Source organism: Anoplophora glabripennis, unplaced genomic scaffold, assembly GCF_000390285.2.
Source record: "Anoplophora glabripennis isolate ALB-LARVAE unplaced genomic scaffold, Agla_2.0 scaffold46, whole genome shotgun sequence".
Classification (NCBI taxonomy): Eukaryota; Metazoa; Arthropoda; class Insecta; order Coleoptera; family Cerambycidae; genus Anoplophora; species Anoplophora glabripennis.
The window spans coordinates 168,459-189,439 of NW_019416736.1; the positions used below are offsets into that span (position 1 = coordinate 168,459).

The 20,981-nt window shown below is 32.8% G+C and overlaps 1 protein-coding gene across 1 annotated transcript in view; it reads left to right on the forward strand.

Annotated features, from left to right (window-relative positions):
- Positions 1–20,981, forward strand: part of LOC108904239 (potassium voltage-gated channel subfamily H member 8) — a gene marked incomplete at its 5' end in the record, with an annotated part of 144,268 nt that overhangs the window by 122,531 nt on the left and 756 nt on the right. The window contains 2 exons of the mRNA XM_023455359.1: positions 11,135–11,295; positions 11,430–11,682. Coding sequence (XP_023311127.1) covers positions 11,135–11,295; positions 11,430–11,682 — 414 coding nt within the window. The remainder of the gene's footprint in view (positions 1–11,134; positions 11,296–11,429; positions 11,683–20,981) is intronic.

The following is a 20,981-nucleotide window of genomic DNA, read 5'->3' on the forward strand; positions in this document are numbered from 1 at the left end:
CTGGGAAGACAGATTCAGTAAGACAATAATTAACAATATGTGTTATGTATGGAATTACTTCAGGAATAAATAATTTTAAAAAGGTTAAATTTAAACCATCGCACCCTGTTGCATTTGTGGTAATTTTATGTAATATTTTACTTACATCACATTCTGTGACTGGATGAAATGTAAAGTTCGAATTATTTAAACGGCTATTGTTATATAAATTTAGTACTCGTTCTGGGGTCTCCACAGAAGGAATAGAATTAACAAAAAAATCGTTTATTTTATTTATATCGCTTAGATGACCAGGAATGTTAGAAGATTTATTTGGTATAAAATTATTTTGTTTAAGAAATCTCCATCTTTCTTTTGTACTAGAATGCTTTATTTTATAATTAACATATGCCTTTTTTTCTTGCTTAATAGCTTGAGTTGTGTAATTACGTAAATCCTTGTAGTATTGCCAATGTGCTTCACTTTTAGTTTGTTTAAATCTATTAAAGGCCTTTTTCTTAAGTGATATCATTAATTTAATATTGTCCGTTATCCACGGTGCAGGAGATTTTGTGAACCTCTTTGTGATAATAGGCGCATGAATATCAAGCAAATGAGTAAGATTCTGTACTAAAAAAGTAACTTTGTCATCAACATTTCCCATATCAAATATATTATACCACGGAATATTATAAAAATCTGCAATAAGCATATCATACTTAACATTTTTTAGGTTTCTGTATGTACGGAAGATTGGTACATTTTTTACCACAATCATATCTATGATGCAATATGTTAGGAAATGATCAGATGTATTTGTTTCAATTACATCAGCATCTACTACATTAATTTCTTTAGAGACAATGATAAGATCAAGCAATGACAATTTTCTAGTTGGTTTATCAATTATTTGTTTCAAATTAAAATTTTCGAATATAGAAATCAGACTATTGACACCTACTGTAGATATATTATATACCACATTTCAACAGAACTGACCCCTGATTTTTTAAGCTGAGTATTTTTTTTTCTTAAATTAAATTAAAATAAAATAAAATAAAATTTTATATCAATCTTAACAACTTTATTATAGTAAGTTATTGCATTTTTGAATTCCTTGGTTAATATTATGTCGACTTGATTAAATTTTAATGTGCATGGTGTTTAAAACTTACCGTTTTCGAGATAATCGGTTGTTTTTGAAAAAAATCACGATTTCAGCTCTTTAAATGAGTCTAAATGCAGTTTTCACAGTTCGTTTTGGCATTAATTACTCTATCTTATCATCTGTGAGCAAAACGCGTACGTTACTCAGACTCGGAAATACTTAGAACTACATTTAAAATCTTACGAGTTGAAAAACTTTTTTTTTTCAAATGGAATGGCCCATATTAATTGTCATGGGTGAATGAAAATGAAATAAAATGAAAATGAAAAAAATGAAAGTGAAGTACCATACTTATCTCTAACAGTTTTCCAGAAAAATCAGGTTCTTTTCTAAAATCTGAAAAAGTACTTGGCAAATATCAACTTTTTTCTTAGTTTTCCAAAAATTTTCATCTTAAAATTACAAAATTATGAAATTTAAAAAATGGAATGTTAGTATCAAATCAAAGTTTAACTAGGTAAACCACGAAAAAAATAAAAATAAAAAAATAAAGTAAATTATATACATATAAAAATCATTCAGTACTATAAAATTTACAAAGAATGTGCTGCTTAGTGACGAAGATACAAGAGACAGCAACTAAAGACTCTTAAGTACTTATTTAGCAAATTTTTCAAAATAGCATCCCAAACGACATAAAAAATGTATTTTTCTTGCCAAAAATATCGCTAGCAACTAATTCCTATGATTTTTTACACCTACTTTCGCTGAATCTTTAATTTAAGCAGTGTTCACTTTCACTATAACATTTCAGTAAATCTAAACTTTTTCTTGAAAATTATCTAATTAAAGTTAATTAAAAAATTATAATCTAATATGTACATTTACACGATCAAACAAGCAGTGGTAGTGCGGAGTTTCCTAAATAGAAAAAGTATGTTTTCTAAACAACAAAAGTCCTCCTCCACAGCATTTTTTCGAAAAAGGATTCATGTGGCATTGTCCTCACTACAATAACCATTCAAAAGCGATCTTTAAATGTAATAGGTACTTCAAAAGGGAATGACATTTAAATTATTCCAAGACACAACGAAATTCTGCTATGTTTTCGTACTCCCGTCATATTTTAATTTCAAATACTTCAATATAAATGAATTTCTAGGTTGTTTACCTCTTCATCTATCGTCTCGGTATTAAAAAGAAATTAGTGAAGCTGAATCGTCGAAATTGAATTAAAGGCACAACAATGTCGTCCGTTGCTCCCTCTTTGCACATTATTGCGTTTGGAATCTTGAATGCCACGGTTTGTTACAAGTTTACTACTTTATTTTGCTCTCAAATTTTTGCTTATTTTTTTTGCTATGTTTGAAATTTATTAATTAATTTTTAGGTGTAAAATCATATTTTCCTAATTCTTGAATTGCATAATTTGAGAAAAATTTATAATATAAATAAAGGTAATTAATTTCAGTTCAGTGTAATTGCTGTCGTAATACTCGTAATAATTTACATGTTGAAGCTGGTTTATGTTTAATCGTTTTCGTCCATTCGCATGCATCTAATAATAAATTACACCGCCTGTAAAAAATCTTGGTAGAATATAGTCGATCATAAATAACGATCAATCATTTTCAGTGAACCTACTAAAAAATTTACAGCTTTAACTAACATTTCTCCACCAACTTACTCAAAGTGTCAAGAAATTGATGTAACGTGAACGATGTAAGCAAAGGCTCAGGCAATAAGGAGGACAAATTGAAAATACACTGAGAAAACTAGTTTAAGAAATTTGTAAGAAAGGATTGTATCAATTTAACACAATTTCAGTAACTAACTTTGGATTTTTTTTAAATTTGTCCAATATCAAACTTTATTTTATTTATATATTTAATTTTTGCACAAATAGATATCTATAATTTTATGGCGGTTATATCTTAGGTAAACTAAAAATAATCAAATTCCTTTCACTCTTTTTCTATATTTTTGGTATTTAAGAACATTAAATAAGATTTTTACAAATATTGTTTGATGTTATTTGAATTATCTTTAACATGTTTTATAGTTTTAAATGTTTAATAAACGTGATTTAGCTTAATGCGTGTTTTTTGGTATATCGAAAAAACTATTTTGCTTAAACTTTTATTTTAATTATTTAAAAATAGCATTATTAAAATAATAATAGATATTGTATTAGCTGTAGCCTGATCTTTCACTTTGACTTTTTTGCTACAGTTCTGATTCAGAGCGATTAGAATACTGTTTTTTCTACTATAAGGTTTTTGTATCCTTTCACTGAACACACATAAATCGACCTCAGAGCTAGAATTAATGCCTACGCAATTTCTTTTAATGTAAAACTAACTAACATGCTAAATCTTGCAAATAACACAAAAATAGGAAAAATCAGAATGTTTACTGATCAAATATAGTATACAGGGTGTCCCTGAAAGGGATGGACAACGCTTGACCATAGGTTCCTTGAAAATGAGACTATTTAGCCTAACTTACCTATATACAGAAGTGCACGCCTACTGAGATATAGCCTTATAAATATAGAATAGATAACCTATTTTTTTCAAATAATTTGAAAACTATTTTTCTTAGAAACTTGGTACACTTATTTTTTTATATAAGGGCAAGGTAAATATAGAATTTGGAGAGAATACATATACAGGATGTTCTATTTCTAGTGCCTGTGCGCCACTGGCTATCCCGTAACTTTACGGCAGACGACAGAATTAATATTTTTAAAAATAAGCACTATTTTAGAAGATAGATTTTTTGCTCTGACAAAATTTCGATATCGTTTATGGATTTCGAGTAAAATTCGCATTTTTTATACATTAAATATAGGCAAAAATTCCGATTTATAAAAAATAATTTATAACTGCAGCCTCAAAGCAGAGAATAATAATGAAAAAACGTTACATTAAAAAAAATAACTACACATTTTTGGTATTAGTATTATCAATCAATAAAATAAAAATCAACACTAATATTTTAAATAAACAATATCAACTAATAATGTAAGAAAGTCAACATTAACATTTTAAATAAACTGATATTTGTAATCACATTAAAATAATATTACAGTAAATGCTCAAAGTTACTTTCTTGTTCTTAAACGCAAACATTAGTTCTTCGAAAATTAGAAATTATCCAATAATTGTGCATTACCTTTCATTACTTTAATTTCATGTTGTATTCTTTCCCATATTCGTTTTCTGTATTTACTGAAAAGTTATTTTAAACGTTCCCCAAATGAAATAATTACATGGGTTTAGGTCCGGGGATCGAGGTGGCCACTTTAAAGGGGCATTATTTCCTCTACCTATCCACCTGTTAGACCTTTAATAACCTGTAATACCAGTAACCTGTAATAACTGGTCTTTTAATACTCTATTAAAGGAACTTTTTGAAAGCCAACCTCTGCCGCTAAACGCCTTTTATTTACTTGAGGAATTTCTTTAACCCTTTCCTAAATTTGTTCCTCCAGCTGAATAATTCCGGCCGTACATTATCCACGATATTACAGGTAAAAAACGTCCTGGTTCCCGAAGGCGTCTCTCCGCATCAGCAAATGTTTTGTGATTTGGAAATCTTTCAGCATATGTTCGAACAGTAGCACAACAATTTCCTTCACAATATCCCAAAACTACTAACATATCAGTTTGTTCAGTAAAAACATAAATTGCAATAAAAAACAAAGTAAGCTAAAATTAAATCGCAGCTAGCTTGACACAGAACCTTTTAATTATTGTTATGAATTTGTTTCTCTGTTATATGGCACCTCGTACTAGAATGTTCTATTTATCTTAAACTGATTTTATATTATTTAATGTGTAAAAATGCCAATTTTACTTGAAATCCATAAACGATATCAAAATTTTGTCGTCATTGGCGTACATACAAAAAAGTTACGGGATAGCCAGTGACGCACAGGCACTAGAAAGAGGACATCCTGTATATGTATTCTCACCAAATTCTATATTTACATTGCCCTTATATAAAAAAATATGTGTACCAAATTTGAAGATTCTAAGAAAAACAGTTTTCAAATTATTTGAAAAAAAAAACTAGGTTATCTGTTCTATATTTAGAAGGCTATATCTCAGTAGGCGTGCACTTTTGTATATAGGTAAGTTAGGCTAAATAGTCTTGTTTTTATCCAAGGAACCTGTGGTCAAGCGTTGTCCATCCTTTTCAGGGACACCCTATATATACACACAAATAATGTCGATGTAATGTGCTACTTAGTTGTCTGTACCGGAGCAGGGTAGGCGTTCAGTCACGCTCAATGATGGCTCCACTGTTTTCTCAGAATTCGAAATATGAGTGAATTTTAAAGCTTCTCACATGACCATATGTTTATAGGATGTTAATTTATAGAGAAAAATCCTCTATTAAAGTTTAGCTAGACATTTTAGTTGCACCCTTTATAAAACATTGTCATCAGAAGCTGATTGCCGTCGACACGGACATTATGTGGGTCGACTTGTAGAACCCATTTTACGGGAAATTGGATTTTATGTCGTGTACCTACTCGATCCACTACACGAGCTCGTAAAACGTAACTGTCTACTTCTAAATATCGTTAACAATCCAATAATATTTTACGGCTATCGGATACTTATGTTTCTGAATAGCCGTCCTTATGAGGGAAATGTTGCGATAGTAATAAAAATCGGTTGGATACGTTAGTGAAATTTGCTAGGAACGCCTTCTAGATTTTATCACCAAGTACGCGTAAAACAGTTTATGGGAACTTTGCACGAGCCGATTTTTTTTTAATCATTGAATCTGTAGCCATTTAGCGCTTAGAAACATGAAATTGTTACAGTTAAGCCAAAAATCTGGGCAGAACAAAAAATCTTGTATAAGGTTTGTTTTATAAAAATTATGTTGACGTAAAAAAATGTATATCACAGCTTATTTTACATTTAATTTAAACAATGACTACAAGTTACAAAAGAAATAAATAGTATTAATATTATAATAAAATGAACTATACCTTTAACGAATTTAAAAAACACAGTTATAAATGGCTATAATTTCATATGGTTATACATATTTCCTATCATTTTGCAGCAAGCAAGTATCAACAAATAAAGAAATTAAGCTCGGCGTTATATACTTTCCAGTTTTTCCCATAAATATAATTCTTGTAGTTTGTTTTGCTCAAATTATTCATATCTAGGATGATACGACGCCCAACACTTAACAGATCTGTATATGTGATCCATCTAAAGTATATCGGCACTAATTTAATAAAGGTGTAACAAAGAATTCTTACTAGGAATGTCTTCAATTAATTTCTTTAAGTAATTTTAAATAAAAACACAAATACAGTGTATCCAAGATAAGGATGGGATAGCATTAGGATCTATAGTAGGATCGTATTCGATGCAAAGTAGAGCAAAAATTTGTCGGTCTTTTATCAAAGGAAAATCGTGTCATCATTTTTAGGAGGCGTAAGATAAATCATTTCAAATTTAAAATGAAATTCAATGTAAAATCTGAAATACCGCTGCATACGCACTGTGTTCTGGTAGTAGCTGTAGTCGCCCAGGTGCATCGAGTGTACGAACTGGTCGATTATACGTCAAATACTAACCTGGCGAGCTTTGCCGTCAATTAGAGAGCGTTTCCAAAAAACAAGTAAACAACAGTGGCGCGTACAGAGGTAAAATGTAGTACATATGTTGAATTTAGGAAACAAATTGGATTTATAATAAATTACATTTAAAATAAATAGTTTACGAGAATAAAGGAATTTTTGTAGGAACAAGGGTGCCAGACCTGAACTGATCCCCTCGTCCCTTCATAATATATAAAGAAATTATTCAATTTGTAAAACCCTTAAAAGCGTACTTCATTGGTTCCCTTGACAGGCAATGATTTATTACTTTGCATCGAATATGATCCTACTATAGGAAACGGTAAGAGATACGGGGTGGCTCAAATTAGAGAGATTTTTTATACCTAACAATATGCCGTTTAGAAAGTTTTAATTTCCGGATTGTTCCGGGAATATCCGGAAAAAAAACGAAATTTTGCAAAATCGTTTTATTCTTCTTCTGGCTTTATTTGAAAACGAATTTTAAAATAAATTGCACATTTCCATTTTCGCTATATCCAATGGCGTTCACATTTTTGCAATCCGACATTTCTTCTTCAAGTAGCCATCATCAGGTTCATTTTATGAAATACGTCGCTGCTATTTTTATGACAAAATCTAGTCATTTTTAATTCTGAATTAGATGATATTGATATTACTATTTAAAAGGTTTTTAGCTTGTTTTAGCTATTGTATAAAATGTTTCCTATGTACGGCTCTGAACGCTTTCAAAATATCTATTGGAGGAAGTCATAACAGTATAAACGACAATACAGCACAAAATATCCAACAATTTTTTTAATCCATAATTTAAAAAGTTGTACCTAATAAAAAAATAATACGAATTTATGAAATGTTTTATTATTTCTAATTAGTATTGCTAATAGAAGTAAAAAAAATGTTGGATATTTTGTACTGTGTTGACTTTTATACTGTTATGACTTCCTCCAATAGATATTTTGAAAGCGTTCAGTCGTACTCGAAAAATTTTAAATAATAGCTAAAACAAGCTAAAAATTTTTCTAAACGGTTACAATAGTAATATAATCTAATTCAGAATTAAAAATTACTTTATATTTTGTCATAAAAATAGCAGCAACATATTTAAAAAAATAACCTGACGATGGCCCCTCAAACACGAAACGTCGGATTGCAAAAAATGTTGACGCCATTGGATAAAGCTTAAAAGTGGCAATGAAAATGTGCAATTTATTTTAAAATTCGTTTTCAAATAAAGCCGGAAAAAAATAAAAGGGTTTTGCAAAATTTCGTTTTTTTCCGGATATCTCCGGAACTACCTGGAATTTTAAAACATTCTAAACGGCATATCGTTAGGCATAAAAAACACAACTTCTTATCTTGGACAGACTGTATGCAGTAAAATGTATTGTCAATATTTTCACAATATACAGGGTGTCCGGGAAAATATGGGAAATTTCTCGGGTGAAGATAGAACATGAGAAAATAACAAGTTCCTATAATTTTTTTTCGTATAGGCCCTCCCTACTAATAACTTTTAAAGTATTTAATATATTTTAATAAAAATTTTATATGTGATGGACACTAGTAAGGACCTCTTAAAATAGTGTCCTTGAAACATATTCAGCTTTTTCAGTTTACCAGGGGCGGGCTAAGCTTTACAACTGAATGCCTAAATTTTTAACACCCTGTATGATAAAGACTTTAAAATAATAAATCTAAGTAGCTTCAACCTTAGACTAAAAAAAATAGATTCATCAAATTAAAGTTTCGGTAAAAGTTTTACCAAGTTCAAAACAAAAGTTAACATACTGTCACTTCAGGGCATAAATGCTTGAATGAAAAATACACTAACTACGAACTTTTTTTAACTGTACAAATCTTTCTCATCATTGAATTAGTATTTTCTGTTGGAAAACAAAAGTAAGAACCAATAAATAAATAAATATAAATGTTAGTATATTATATTTATTGTTTCTACAATTATTTTCTCAAGATTAAAAGTGCTTTTTTTCCATCCTCACGTTTTCGTCGGATATTACTTTGTAGCTAAAGCCTGCCCTGCCCATAGTGAATCAGTGCATGAGCCCCCTCCACTAAGGGGTTAATTTAGAAATCACTGGTCGGGTTGCCGTTAATCGAATTGCTGATAAATCACGAAATCACGCGTGCCCCTGTACGTTGAACTGTAAACTGATTACTTCTAATTTACCCATAGGCAAACAAGGACATTTGCAAAGGTACTTCAGGCTTTCGACCTTCCTAATTAACGTGGCGAACTAGCGTGAAGGGATCGACACTCGCGATTTGAGAATTTCCCGTCTTTGTCTGCGACAGTACAGCCTTTCTAAATTAGTGGTTTAAGAAAATAATAAGGTTATATGTGTATGGTTAACGTAAAACTTCCGTTTCCAACTCAAAGATTTTTTCGTAATTTACAACTCAACTTCCGCCTGCCTCATAAAAATCACATTCTTCATTTTATTGGCTATAAATCTCTGGCTTTATGGAAGTTTTTACAGTGATCCAGGGTGAAGGAACTCCCAGTTTTCTCAATAAACTGAGGATTGAACCACTTGATTGCCTTATAATATGAAAAAAAGTCTACTACTTCCTTTTAATTACCAAGTTATTTATCCCTTTCATAAACTTTGCAATAGCAGACTTTTTTACGCTGGTTTCATTAAATATGTTTCCTCCAATATTTATCGTTGAGTACCTCAAAATCCAATTAGTTCGCCAAAGTAGGGGAATTAGGACATTCTTGGTTTTACACATCACTTTTAGCGTCTATTTAGGCGGAACATTATCCGCAATTCGTTTATGTCAGAAGCGCAAAAAGTGGCGGCCCTAGCACCAATTTGTGGGGAAATTAATGCAGAATATTACCTCCAACTTATTTATCCGACGGTTATAAAAAAAATGTGACAAGGGCCGTGACCGCTGCTGTTTTTATTCTTAATTGTCGCAAAAAAACGTAAAAGGGAGGTTAAAAGGTTCTAATATAAACATATTTCGTTCAAACCAGGATTATTGGACGAAAATGTTCATAGATTCAAAGAGAAAAGTAATAAAATAAAAAATAGATACGTGTAAGAGTCTTAGGAACACGCCGCCTATGGACAGATATCAAAATGTTCGAAAGTTTGATTCTGTCTCCTTCTACAGTTGCAACATAATGTTATACTGCAATAATACGGATCCTTTAACACGAATATGTGTTCGAACGATTCTAGAGAAGTACAAGTTACCATTGTTACATTTTGTATTGCACAAATAAGTATTTGGACAGTTCTTGAGAAGTAAAAGTTGTCTTTGTTATGATTTTGCATCGTAGCCATAGCCATTTAAGTCATTTTTACACTGTAAAAAAAATTCACTCAAATTCACTCAATTTTACTCAATAATGTATGAATTTCTGTTCACACCCGATTAAGTAAAATTTTCACTCTATTAATATGAGTACAACTAAAATGTTATGAGTGAAACTGTAGCAACAGAAGTGAGTGTATTTTACTCAAATCCGTGTTTCTGCTATCAAATGAGTGACTTCTGACTATTCTGAGTACGTAAAACAATGAGTTGAATTTTTCTCAGTAACTTTGTACTATGAAAAGTTCCGAACACTCCCCCTCCTTCCCCCCCCCCTCCCGCGCTAGCCTAAGGGCCACCTTAGCAAAGCGCATCCCGGGCTGCATAGCCGCACTACCCCCCCCCCCCAGATCAAAAGAATTGGTTAACTGATCGAACGAATAGATTGCCATAACCTATATTGTACTTTGCAGATATAAGTATAGGTAACAATTTAACCATCCGTTTATATCATTAATTTAATTATTATAATCAAATCACTACATTTAAATATAATTTTCACCAAAATAACCGAATTAACCGACGTCTAATTGGATCGACGAGAATAGACAAAGACAACCACAGAATGGGGTGAGATCATTCAATCATGAGGACATTTACTCCGATTTAGCTACAAGAACACCAAATACGAGTTTATCTGGAGAATTTGTTTCACTTTTTTGGATATTCACTTTTAGTTCAAATATTATCACAAAGAGTAAAATTATCAAAATGCTCAATATTGAGTGGAGATGTATTCAGTAATTTCACTTCGTACCTTTACTGCTTTCACTCACACCAATTGTTTCACAGAGTAAAAAACATTATATTGCCACACCTGTTCTGGCTGTTTTTTAGATATCACGATAAAAAGGCCAAAAAAAATTAAATTCGACACCCTGTATATCGGTTAGGTAATTAACAAACTATGATATAATTTTTTTTTGTTCAAATTCAAGTTTTATATCATCTGTTAAAGTTACGTAATAATTACGTAATAATTTGACTTTTGCGTTTGTACTTTCAGTTAGAATGAAGGGTAGAAATATTATTAACCGCTCAAAGCAACCTAATAACGTCCGTTATTCCTTTGTTTTTAGGCAGAGTCTGACGGCAACGGCATACCGTCACTGACGCTACCCAGCATCAGCGAGGACGACGAAAATGCCCACGAGGAAGGAGAAACGTCACCCTTATCGCCCAACAGATCACCCATTCATGCAGTGTCGAACAGCCCCAGGCACGCTAAATTAAACATGAGGTGAGATCTGACGTCTGTGGGTGTTACACTGAGAAAAATGTTGACATGCAAATGTAAATTTTATAAAGAAACGATATCTTTCGCGTTCATTAATAAATTGCTATCCTGAATATTAACCATTTAACATTTTTCAGGTTGCAGGAATTTCAGGAGACTATCACAAGGCGGCCTAGGATGGGTGGGATAGCAACCAATCATTTAGCTATGCTGAGGGAACGAGTGGAAAGGCAAAGAAGCGTTGTCGTTTCCCAGCCTTCGAAGAGTAATTCGTTGGAAGAATTGAACTGTGAACTGAAAAATGACGTAGAAAATACTAGAAATAGCGTCGATAGGCTCGACAACCAAATCACGACGCTGCATCAGGATGTAGCCACTCTCAGTATGGAGGTACGTAGCTTATGATCATTGTCTTGAATTATTTCACCATGTCGTTTTCATCATGCCAATTTAAATGTGTCTTCTGAACGATAAGAAAATCTTTAACCCAAAAAAAACCTTTAATTTTATAGCAGTAGAAGTAGCTAAAATATCCTATCAAAACGCCACACGTGTGTGATAAAAAATTTAAATATAATTTGTGACACATGGTGTTAAATGGGATGAGGTAAGTTCCATTTTCTATCGAAAGTATTATCTTTGAGATTTGACAGAAACGACTAATGACATCATCAATTATATTTTTTCCAGAAACATACCCAATTTTTTTCCTGTTAATCCTGTTTTTGTAATAAACTTTTATCAGAGAAATTTTTTCTGTCTTACTTCTCGTTTAAAAGTTATAAGCAATGTCGTCCTAAAGAGAATCAAAATAAATAGGTACCACCTAAAAATCACATTAGCGATGGAAGGATTGTAGTGATTGTCTTATTAGCGACTACAACTAGTAATCATTCAAATAATAAACTTTTTATTTCCGCAGACTTGTTAACTTGTAAATACATATTTTTAAGATTCAAACGATTGACGACCTTGTGGCGACTACAGACAACTTAACGTAATTACAACTCCGGATAGATATCCATTGCCATATATTCATAATTTTAATCTACATAGTTATGGTTGTAACATATTTTAAAAAATTGATCTTGTTAGAGCTTATACCAGATACCAGTCGCGGAAGAAGACATTTACAAAACGGCGATAACAACTCCATTCGGTCTCTACGAATTTCTTGGAATGCCTTTCGGACTACGAAATGCACCACATACATTTCAAAGATTTATTAATGACGTAGTATTAGGTTTAAATTTTGTTTTCGTGTACATAGACGACATTTTAGTAGCAAGCTCAAATGAAACTACACATATCGAACATCTAACAAAGCTTTTTGAAAGATTAAGTTCTTATGGAATGAATATCAATCCAACAAAATGTCAGGGATCATGGTGTTTACTGTATGACACCTTAGCTTCACATACAAAAAACGAATAAATCATATATGCAAAGATAAGTAATAAGACCATCACTACAGCTAGTAAGACAATCACTACAAGGATCAAGTAGTCGTTGGAAAATAATTGAATGTTCTTTGTTTAAAGTGCATAAATGTCATTAAGAATAAATAAAAGGGTTAACCTCGATAATTCTTTAATACAGTTAAAACAAAAGGTGACGATAAGAATAACTAAAATTAAAAAATGAGGCAAACGCTTTCATACTACATACATATTACAATCTATCCTCTATATGACCTCCTCTCATTTCAAGACACATGTCCAATCTTCGCCTGACTGCTTTGTGGGTTGCCTTTATTAACATTTCGCCGTTTAACTCATTACAAGCGTTTGTGATTTTTTCTTTCAAATTATTAATATTTCGCGAAGGTGTTTTGTAAACTTTATTTTTTAAAACCCCTCTATAAAAATAATCGAAGGGTGTTAGATCTGGTGACTTTCCGGGCCACTGAATAGGTCCATTAAGCCCAATCCATTTTTCTGGGAAAGTGTTATATTGCTGCACAATCTTGGCCTTGTGGGGTGGAGCCCTGTCGTGCTGAAACCATAGGTTTCTCCTTAGCTGCAAAGGCACATTCTCCAGAAGTGAAGGAAGCTCTTCTTGTAGTAAATTTAGGTAACTCACGCTGTAACTTAATTTATGTTCATAAAAATAAGGCCCAATTAATGCCTACCGATGATGCTTCACCATACATTGCTCCGAATTGGCCTTGGTTTTGGACTGGATTTATAATGCGGGGATTTTCAATGGACCAGTAGTGTTTGTTGCGCCTGTTTGGCAAACCATTACTGACAAACCGACTTCGCCTGTCCAAAGAACGTGCCGAAAAAGGTTCTAATTAACAGTTTCTATATTTACTACAATTTCAGCTATAAAATTAAATCTGTTTTCAATGTGACGCTCAGGCAAATACTCCAAATTGTGAATTTTGTAGTTATGATACCCATTGGTCTTCAAAATTCGTTGAACGGCTGATTTATCCAAATTCAATTCCTGTTTAGCCTACCGTATAGAATTTCGTGGATTTTGTTCGAAATACTGTAACAAGTCTAGCTGTATTAACATTGTTTCTTACCCTTCGATCAATTATTTAATTTTTCCGAACAGAAAATGCATCTTCATTTCGTCGTAAGGTCGCCTCCTGCAATCTTGTAAAGGTTCTATGATCAGGAATGATATAATTCTTCTTGAATATTTTTGTGACTCGCCGTAAGCATATCAAGTTTTTCTGAATGAGAAACATTTTGTAAGCACAAAATTGAGTAATGACAAGTATTTTGCAGGAGGTGAACATTCCAACATCTGATATAATTTATTTCTTTGTGCGTTCAGGGTAATTTTTTTACCATTCCAAAATGTATGCAGATTACTGTAATTTCATAATTTCAAAGTTTAAAACTATTGTCTTAAATAAATTATTGTTCAAAGTTACATAAATCTTTTTTTCTCGTAAATGGTCCAAATGAATACATATTATTTTTTTATGCGAAAACCGTCAACCGACAAACATTCAAGACAAAACATTTGCTCAGAAAGGAATAAGGATTTCAAAAATGATTTTTGGATTAAGAAAAAGCAGTGGCGTAACATATTTTTCTTCAAAAATATTCAATACAAAACCTGTACAGACGCCACTGGCAAAAATAATAAAATTATTTGTACATCAGAAAATGCATCTCGATGAATGGAAGGCGTGTACCAAATTGGAAAAAATATCTAGGGTAATACCAAAGTTAGGTATAGGTATCATCAAAGCGAAAAAAATGGAAGAGTTTACGGGACAAGAGTTAGTTGTTGATATGATATTTATTTATGGCTTTTGCGATAGTAATGCTGCAGCGGTAGAACGCGAGTACGGGAGAAGGTTTCCAAACCGAAGGCCGCCATCAAGGAGGACATTCCCTACGGTATTCCGCAACTTAGCTGCAACCGTCACTTTTCGAGAGGCACCGGGTCAAGGACGTCCCAGGATTAATAGGGAAGCGGAGGTCCTTGACGCTATTGAACAAGATCCTACGACTAGCATACGGAACATTTCAAGGCAAATAAATGTTCCTCGGCCAACGGTACTACATATCTTAAAGATTTCCTTAACAGAATTAATTAGATGTGCTACTAACATTTCAGGTTGGAATAATATTAAAGCGACAAGGCCTACATGTCTATCACTATCGACATGTACATGGCTGATACCAGAAGATTTTGCGCCACGTATGCAATTTTGTCGCTGGATTTTGTCGCTGGACAACGAGCAAGCTTCCAAAATTTTGTGGTGTGACGAAGCTACTTACCCGAAATGGAAAATTAAATTTTCATAATTCTCATTATTGGGAGGAAGAGAACCCACATGTTGTTCGGAGAACAAACTTCCAGCAACGGTTTTCCATAAATTTATGGGCGGGAATAATTCACGACACTCTGATTGGACCTACTGAAATTCCACAACGTCTCAATTCAAATCTTTATTTAAACTTACTTCAAGAAAATCTTCCCCAAATTCTCGATGATCTGCCTCTAAATTTACGACGTAACATGTTTTTTCAACACGATGGAGCCCCGGCACATAGTGGTCGCAATGTTCTAAATTTCCTAAACGAAAATTTCGCTGGACGGTGGATAGGGAGGCACGGACCGGTAGCTTGGCCGCCGCGTTCTCTCGACCTAACCCCGCTGGACTTCTTTTTCTGGGGATATCTAAATCAAAAAGTTTACGCCACCGAAGTCGGTACCCGTGAGGAATTGCTGCAGCGTATCAATGATGCAGCCAATGAAATTCGTCAAAACCGTTTTAGCATCTTAATAGCTTCGAGAAGTGTTACACGTAGGGCAAGACTTTGTATCAGAGAAGGTGGAGGTTTTTTTGAACAGTTTTTAAAATAGCTTGTTGTCTGTTATCAAAATTAAGTTTCCATCTTATGATCCCTTCGAAAAGTGACGGTTGCAGCTAAATTGCGGAATACAGTGAGGAATGTCCTCCTTGATGTCAGCTTTCTGTTTGGAAACCTTCTGCCGTACTCGCGTTCTGCCGCGCAGCATTACCATCGCAAAAGCCATAAACAAATCATCATATCATAATTGTTCTACATCAATAATGTGTATTACTGATTACGTATTAAATTATTATTATTATTTTTTGTTTAAATTACTATGAAATTGACCAAAGTGGGATTAATTCAAGAGCGATTTTCTCAGAAACCGTTAAAGATAACGATTTGAAACAAGAGTATCTTTTTAACGTAAAACAGTTCGGGAAAACGGAATTTGCTGTCCAATTTGTTAAAAAGTCGAAGATGAAAAAGTTACACACGCAATGTACCAAGGGCCCCCCCGTACCCACCCCAATGGACCTTGTGGAAATAAATGGATTAGTCCATCAAATTGCTCATCAAAATTTAGCTGTGTATACCAAATTTCATTCATTTATCACAACGCGATTGAGAGATATTGCAAAAAAATGATTTCCATTCCTCCCTCTTCAATGGGTCCCTGTGCCCTTAGGAAGCATTTCCGGATCCATGTCCATATGAACTTTTTTACTTAGTTTTGATCATAGAATCGGCCTGTTCAGGGTTGGCAGCTAATTATGAGACACCCTGTATATAAGTTTCTATTGACTACTGTTCTGGAAATTTCCTTTAATTTTCAGAAATACAGCAAATTGCAATTATTGTAACCCGTCCAAATAGTAGATATCCTAGTATCCGGAGATTATTAACTTTCCCCGTCGTTCCATTTTTAACGAAGGAAAAAGAACATAGAAAGAGTTCGAAATAAAGTAAACGAATATCACAGACCGTTGCCCATGACCCTTACTCACCATTTTCCATTACCCGACGAGGTCGCTCAAATCACGCCATTCCACGTACCCTATTTATATCTTATACTGGTTTTATTTTTACCTGGATGCCGAATACGCGTGTTCTAATTGTGATTTTTATTCAAAGGGTGTCGGTTGAATGTTTTTTCATACTGATCGATACAGTTTTTACAGTTACGAGTGCAGGAAGAATTTTTCCGGGTCGGAGCGCTTACGGGTTTCGACAGAATCTGTTTCGGATTCGTTCAAGGCGGATGTTGAATGGAATTTTGGGATTTTCCACATTCTGACCTGTTAGTCTACCCCTTTATTAAATATGATGCTTTGAGAATCTTGAAACTAATTGTACGGATCACTATTGTAATTTTTCCATAAATGAGATTATATTTTCGTGGTATATTTATTCGAAATTATTCAACTGAAGAAATAGAAAAAGTGTTATAGCCAAACGAATACATAAAACTGAATTAGGATCAGTTGTAATCAATAGCGACCCATACATTTACAGTCCAATCGACCGTTTTAACTGCAACAGGCTTTGCCCTTCAGTAAAACTAGTAATATATGGGCTATACATTCCTTCCCTTCAGATAAAGCCTGTGTCCGTTGTCGTCTGCCGCTATCCGTAAATTAACAGTGTTCTCTGGTGTTTTATAGGCCTGTTGCCTATCTCAACTGCACCATGAAAATGGTTTCTAGTAGCCGAGAGTCGCGTTACAATATAACTATAAAGGGTTGTAGGAAAAAGTTTAAATGTTAAATTATGTTTGTATAATCATTCCGTATGGTTTTCAAACTGAATATTGCGGTAGCGTGTATCTTACTTAACACCCTCGATGGTGCTTTTCACTGAATCTTTCTACTGAGTTTTTTGCACTGATTTGTTTTTGTTTTGTGCTTGACACTTCTTTTGTGTCCTTCCACTTTCTTTGTTTTCGAACTAACGAGGATTTTTAATCGGCCCCAAGACTGTAGAAAGCCTGGATGATTAGAGCAATAGGTCTGGGTCTGACAACAATTCGGAGTTGAATATAGAAATTTTATTTCGTATAATTAATTATACAAGAATGGTTTGGTTACAGTAGGACACATACAAAGTGAATACAAAGAATCATAGTTTGTACTGACCAAAAACGTTGCCTTGATTAATTATCTGCAAAAAAAATAAACAGAGCCCACATTCGATCACACCTTTTTATCACTCCGCTAATTCACGGGGTGGATCTTCGCTGTTGTTTCTGGACATTGGCCGGTCTGGATTTTCGCGATCTAAGGTAATATCTTGACCCGTCAGGCAATGAGGTTTGTGGATGGATTTTTTGTGAAATTCGTACTGTTTCACTAGAGAATTCGAAACATCGTGATTTTTTGGAGATGTAGAAACTTGAGTTATAGAGACAGTTACAGAACTGAAATTTTTCTAGGTTTTAGTAAAAACTTGAGTTACTTAATTCGTACGGATATCCCGTAATTGAACTGCCAAACCTCTAGAGGATGTTCCCTGATCAAAATGAATATAAAAAATTTAAATGAACTGGTGACCAATTCCGATTTCTTACGAAGATATACAGATTGAAGATGACCTGTTAACAAAATATTTTTTCTTAATATCTTTTAAACCAGTTGAAATATCATTGCTAAATTTGGTACTCGTGTTTAGAAATGGATAGCTCATGTTTATATAATGTTATAAAAAAAGTAGTTAGGTGGAGCACAGTTTTGTATAGCCACGTTGACAAAGGAAAGGATTCTGTTGATTATGGGGTTATGGGGTTATAGGGTTATTGGGGCTTGTGTTCATGGGCTTATTAGGTTGGGACATCATTGGGTTAAATGTTTATGGGATTTAGTTAATTGGAAGCTTGAGTCTTAAGGTTACATGGTTTAATTGTTCAGAATATCGTTTTTTTTTGAGGTTATGAAAAATTCTGAGGTGATGGGATTAAACGAACCTCGGATTCGGATTCAGCGACCCAAAAACGTATAATTAACGTGGTCTGAGCCCTGAGCCTGAAAGTCGATTTTTGTATCGTTACCATTATGTTTTCATGCTACAGGATCCAAATTTGCATTTTTTTAAGAGACAGTAAGTTCCATGTAATCCATTCCTTGTCACCCTCTACAAATATGAGTCACCTATAGCAAACAATATGTACCAAATTTGATGTTGATATTTCAAAAGATTTAAAAGTTATTTTGAAAAAACTGTTATCAACAGGTCATCAACTTCAAATTGCTATATCTTAGTAAGGTGTTGAAATTGTCTCATAGTTTATTTGAGCTTTATGTTAATTTTGACCAAGGAATGCCCTGTAGAAGTTTGACAATTAAATTAAGGAACACTCTGGATAAGTTATCAGTTTTAGTATTGGACCCTAGAGATGACAGAAATTTTGAAAATATATAGTTTCTCCCTCTTCAAGACACAGAGTAAACAAGTTGAAAAAAAACTACTAGTAGTCCAGACGGTATCTGTTTCAAAAAGCCAGATTTCTGCAGTAGCTACTAAATCGTTATTTTTTTAAATGGCAACACCGAAAAAAATTATTTGTAAATTTTTCTTAATCAAGTTATTTCCTACAACTTTGCATTTGGAAGTACTAGTCTATTACTTCAAATAAAAAAGTTGGCCTATGCCAGGTTTTAAAAAAATGACACTGTATATACAGGTTGTAGAGATTCTTTTCCTAACGGTATATACGTGTTTCTATTTTTTTCAAGGTCGTATTTTTCGAATACGAAATAATATATTGAAATTGAAAGAAAGATTCTTTTTTTAATATATATTTTTTTTGTGATTAAAGTATAATTCAAATATTATTTATTATTTAAAATATAAGCAAATGAGAAATTAATCATTATATTACTAATTTTCGTCATATTTTGAAAATAATTGTTTAAACAATTTCAGAATATTTAAATAAATTTGTTTTTGATCTTTGATAAACAATACGTAAGTTCATGCACTTACTTTGATACAGTAGAAGTATCTAAGGACATTGGTTTTTGCTGAGCAAAATTTTGAAAATTTGCAATTTTTTTTCAAAATCTGGATTGCAAAATTTTTATGAAAATCTATTGAACCGATTTTGATGAAATTTGGTGTGATGATTCTACATAACATGAAGTTTTCTTGAGCCAAGTATAAGGGTCCTATAGCCAATTTAAATATCCCAAAAAAAAATCCCTAAGTATTGTTTTTTAACCCCATTTTTTCGATTTTTACCATAATAATCATGATTCATTCGATTTGTACTTAGTAATGTTTTGTAAAAAATTACAAAAACTGCAAAAATGAAGATACTTGAATTTTGCAAATTGCTTTTGGTTTCTGCATATTTACACTATGTGTGTACCAAATTTCAAGTGCCAGCAAAGCTTCGAACAAATTTGGCAAAGTTTCGAATTTCAGATATAACACCTTATAGAACAAAAAGATTTGCTTTAGCGTCATTATTGTATATATATTGAACTATAGTTTTCGAAAGTTTTATCACTTTTTGTTTATAATTGACATTTTTACAGCAACTTTAAAAAATTGACGTTTTATATCGTTTTTTCAATCTCACGGCTTGTTATTGCAAATTTCGCAATCGTCCACCACCATTTTGTAGCTATTTTTATTACGAACAAAATCATGTCCTAAGCATTTTTTCGTACAAAGTCATCCCGCTGAGTTATTTAAAGAAAACTACTAAAAAAAAATAAATTCACGATTAAATTGTTAATAACTTTTTTCCTGATAAAATACTGTGTCAGCAAATTAGCCTGTTATTGTATTCATCATTTAAAGTAGGCCTGTGTAGTTATTTCCGGGTTATCAAGATTTGACACAGGCCGAACCTCTACCAACTGGACTAAAAAATCTCCGTGGATATACGATTCATCCAAACCAAAACAGATACCGCCTAGTCTATAGGTACTTTTAAAATTTCTCCAACTAAAAAAAAGACAGATGAAAAATTTTAAGAGATATCTTAAGCATTTCTCGGCTAGGCTTCCTACTCTGGTCCGGGTTCGATCCCCGGTGTCTGCACTGGCAATGTCGATGGATAATGGGTGTTTGTCCGCGTTTTTTCAAGTGTCCGCATAAGCCTTTGGCTTTTGGATTTGGGGGTTGTCTCATTTCTGTGGTGTGTTTTTTTTTTATCTTTTATTTCAAATTGAAACCTTGGAAATATGTGGCTAATGATTTTTAATTGATACAAGATCGTACTATTAGTTTTTTTTTCAAATTTATAACCATATATTTCGAGAAGGTAATACTTTTGGAAAAATGTTAATTTCAAATATTATTTATTTTCAAAAGTACTGTCACATACCTTTGGGTGCAACGTTAAATCTGACTCACCCTGTATAAACATATAATGGCTTTTATGCATGTAGCCCAATGTCTATGAGAATAACAAGAAAA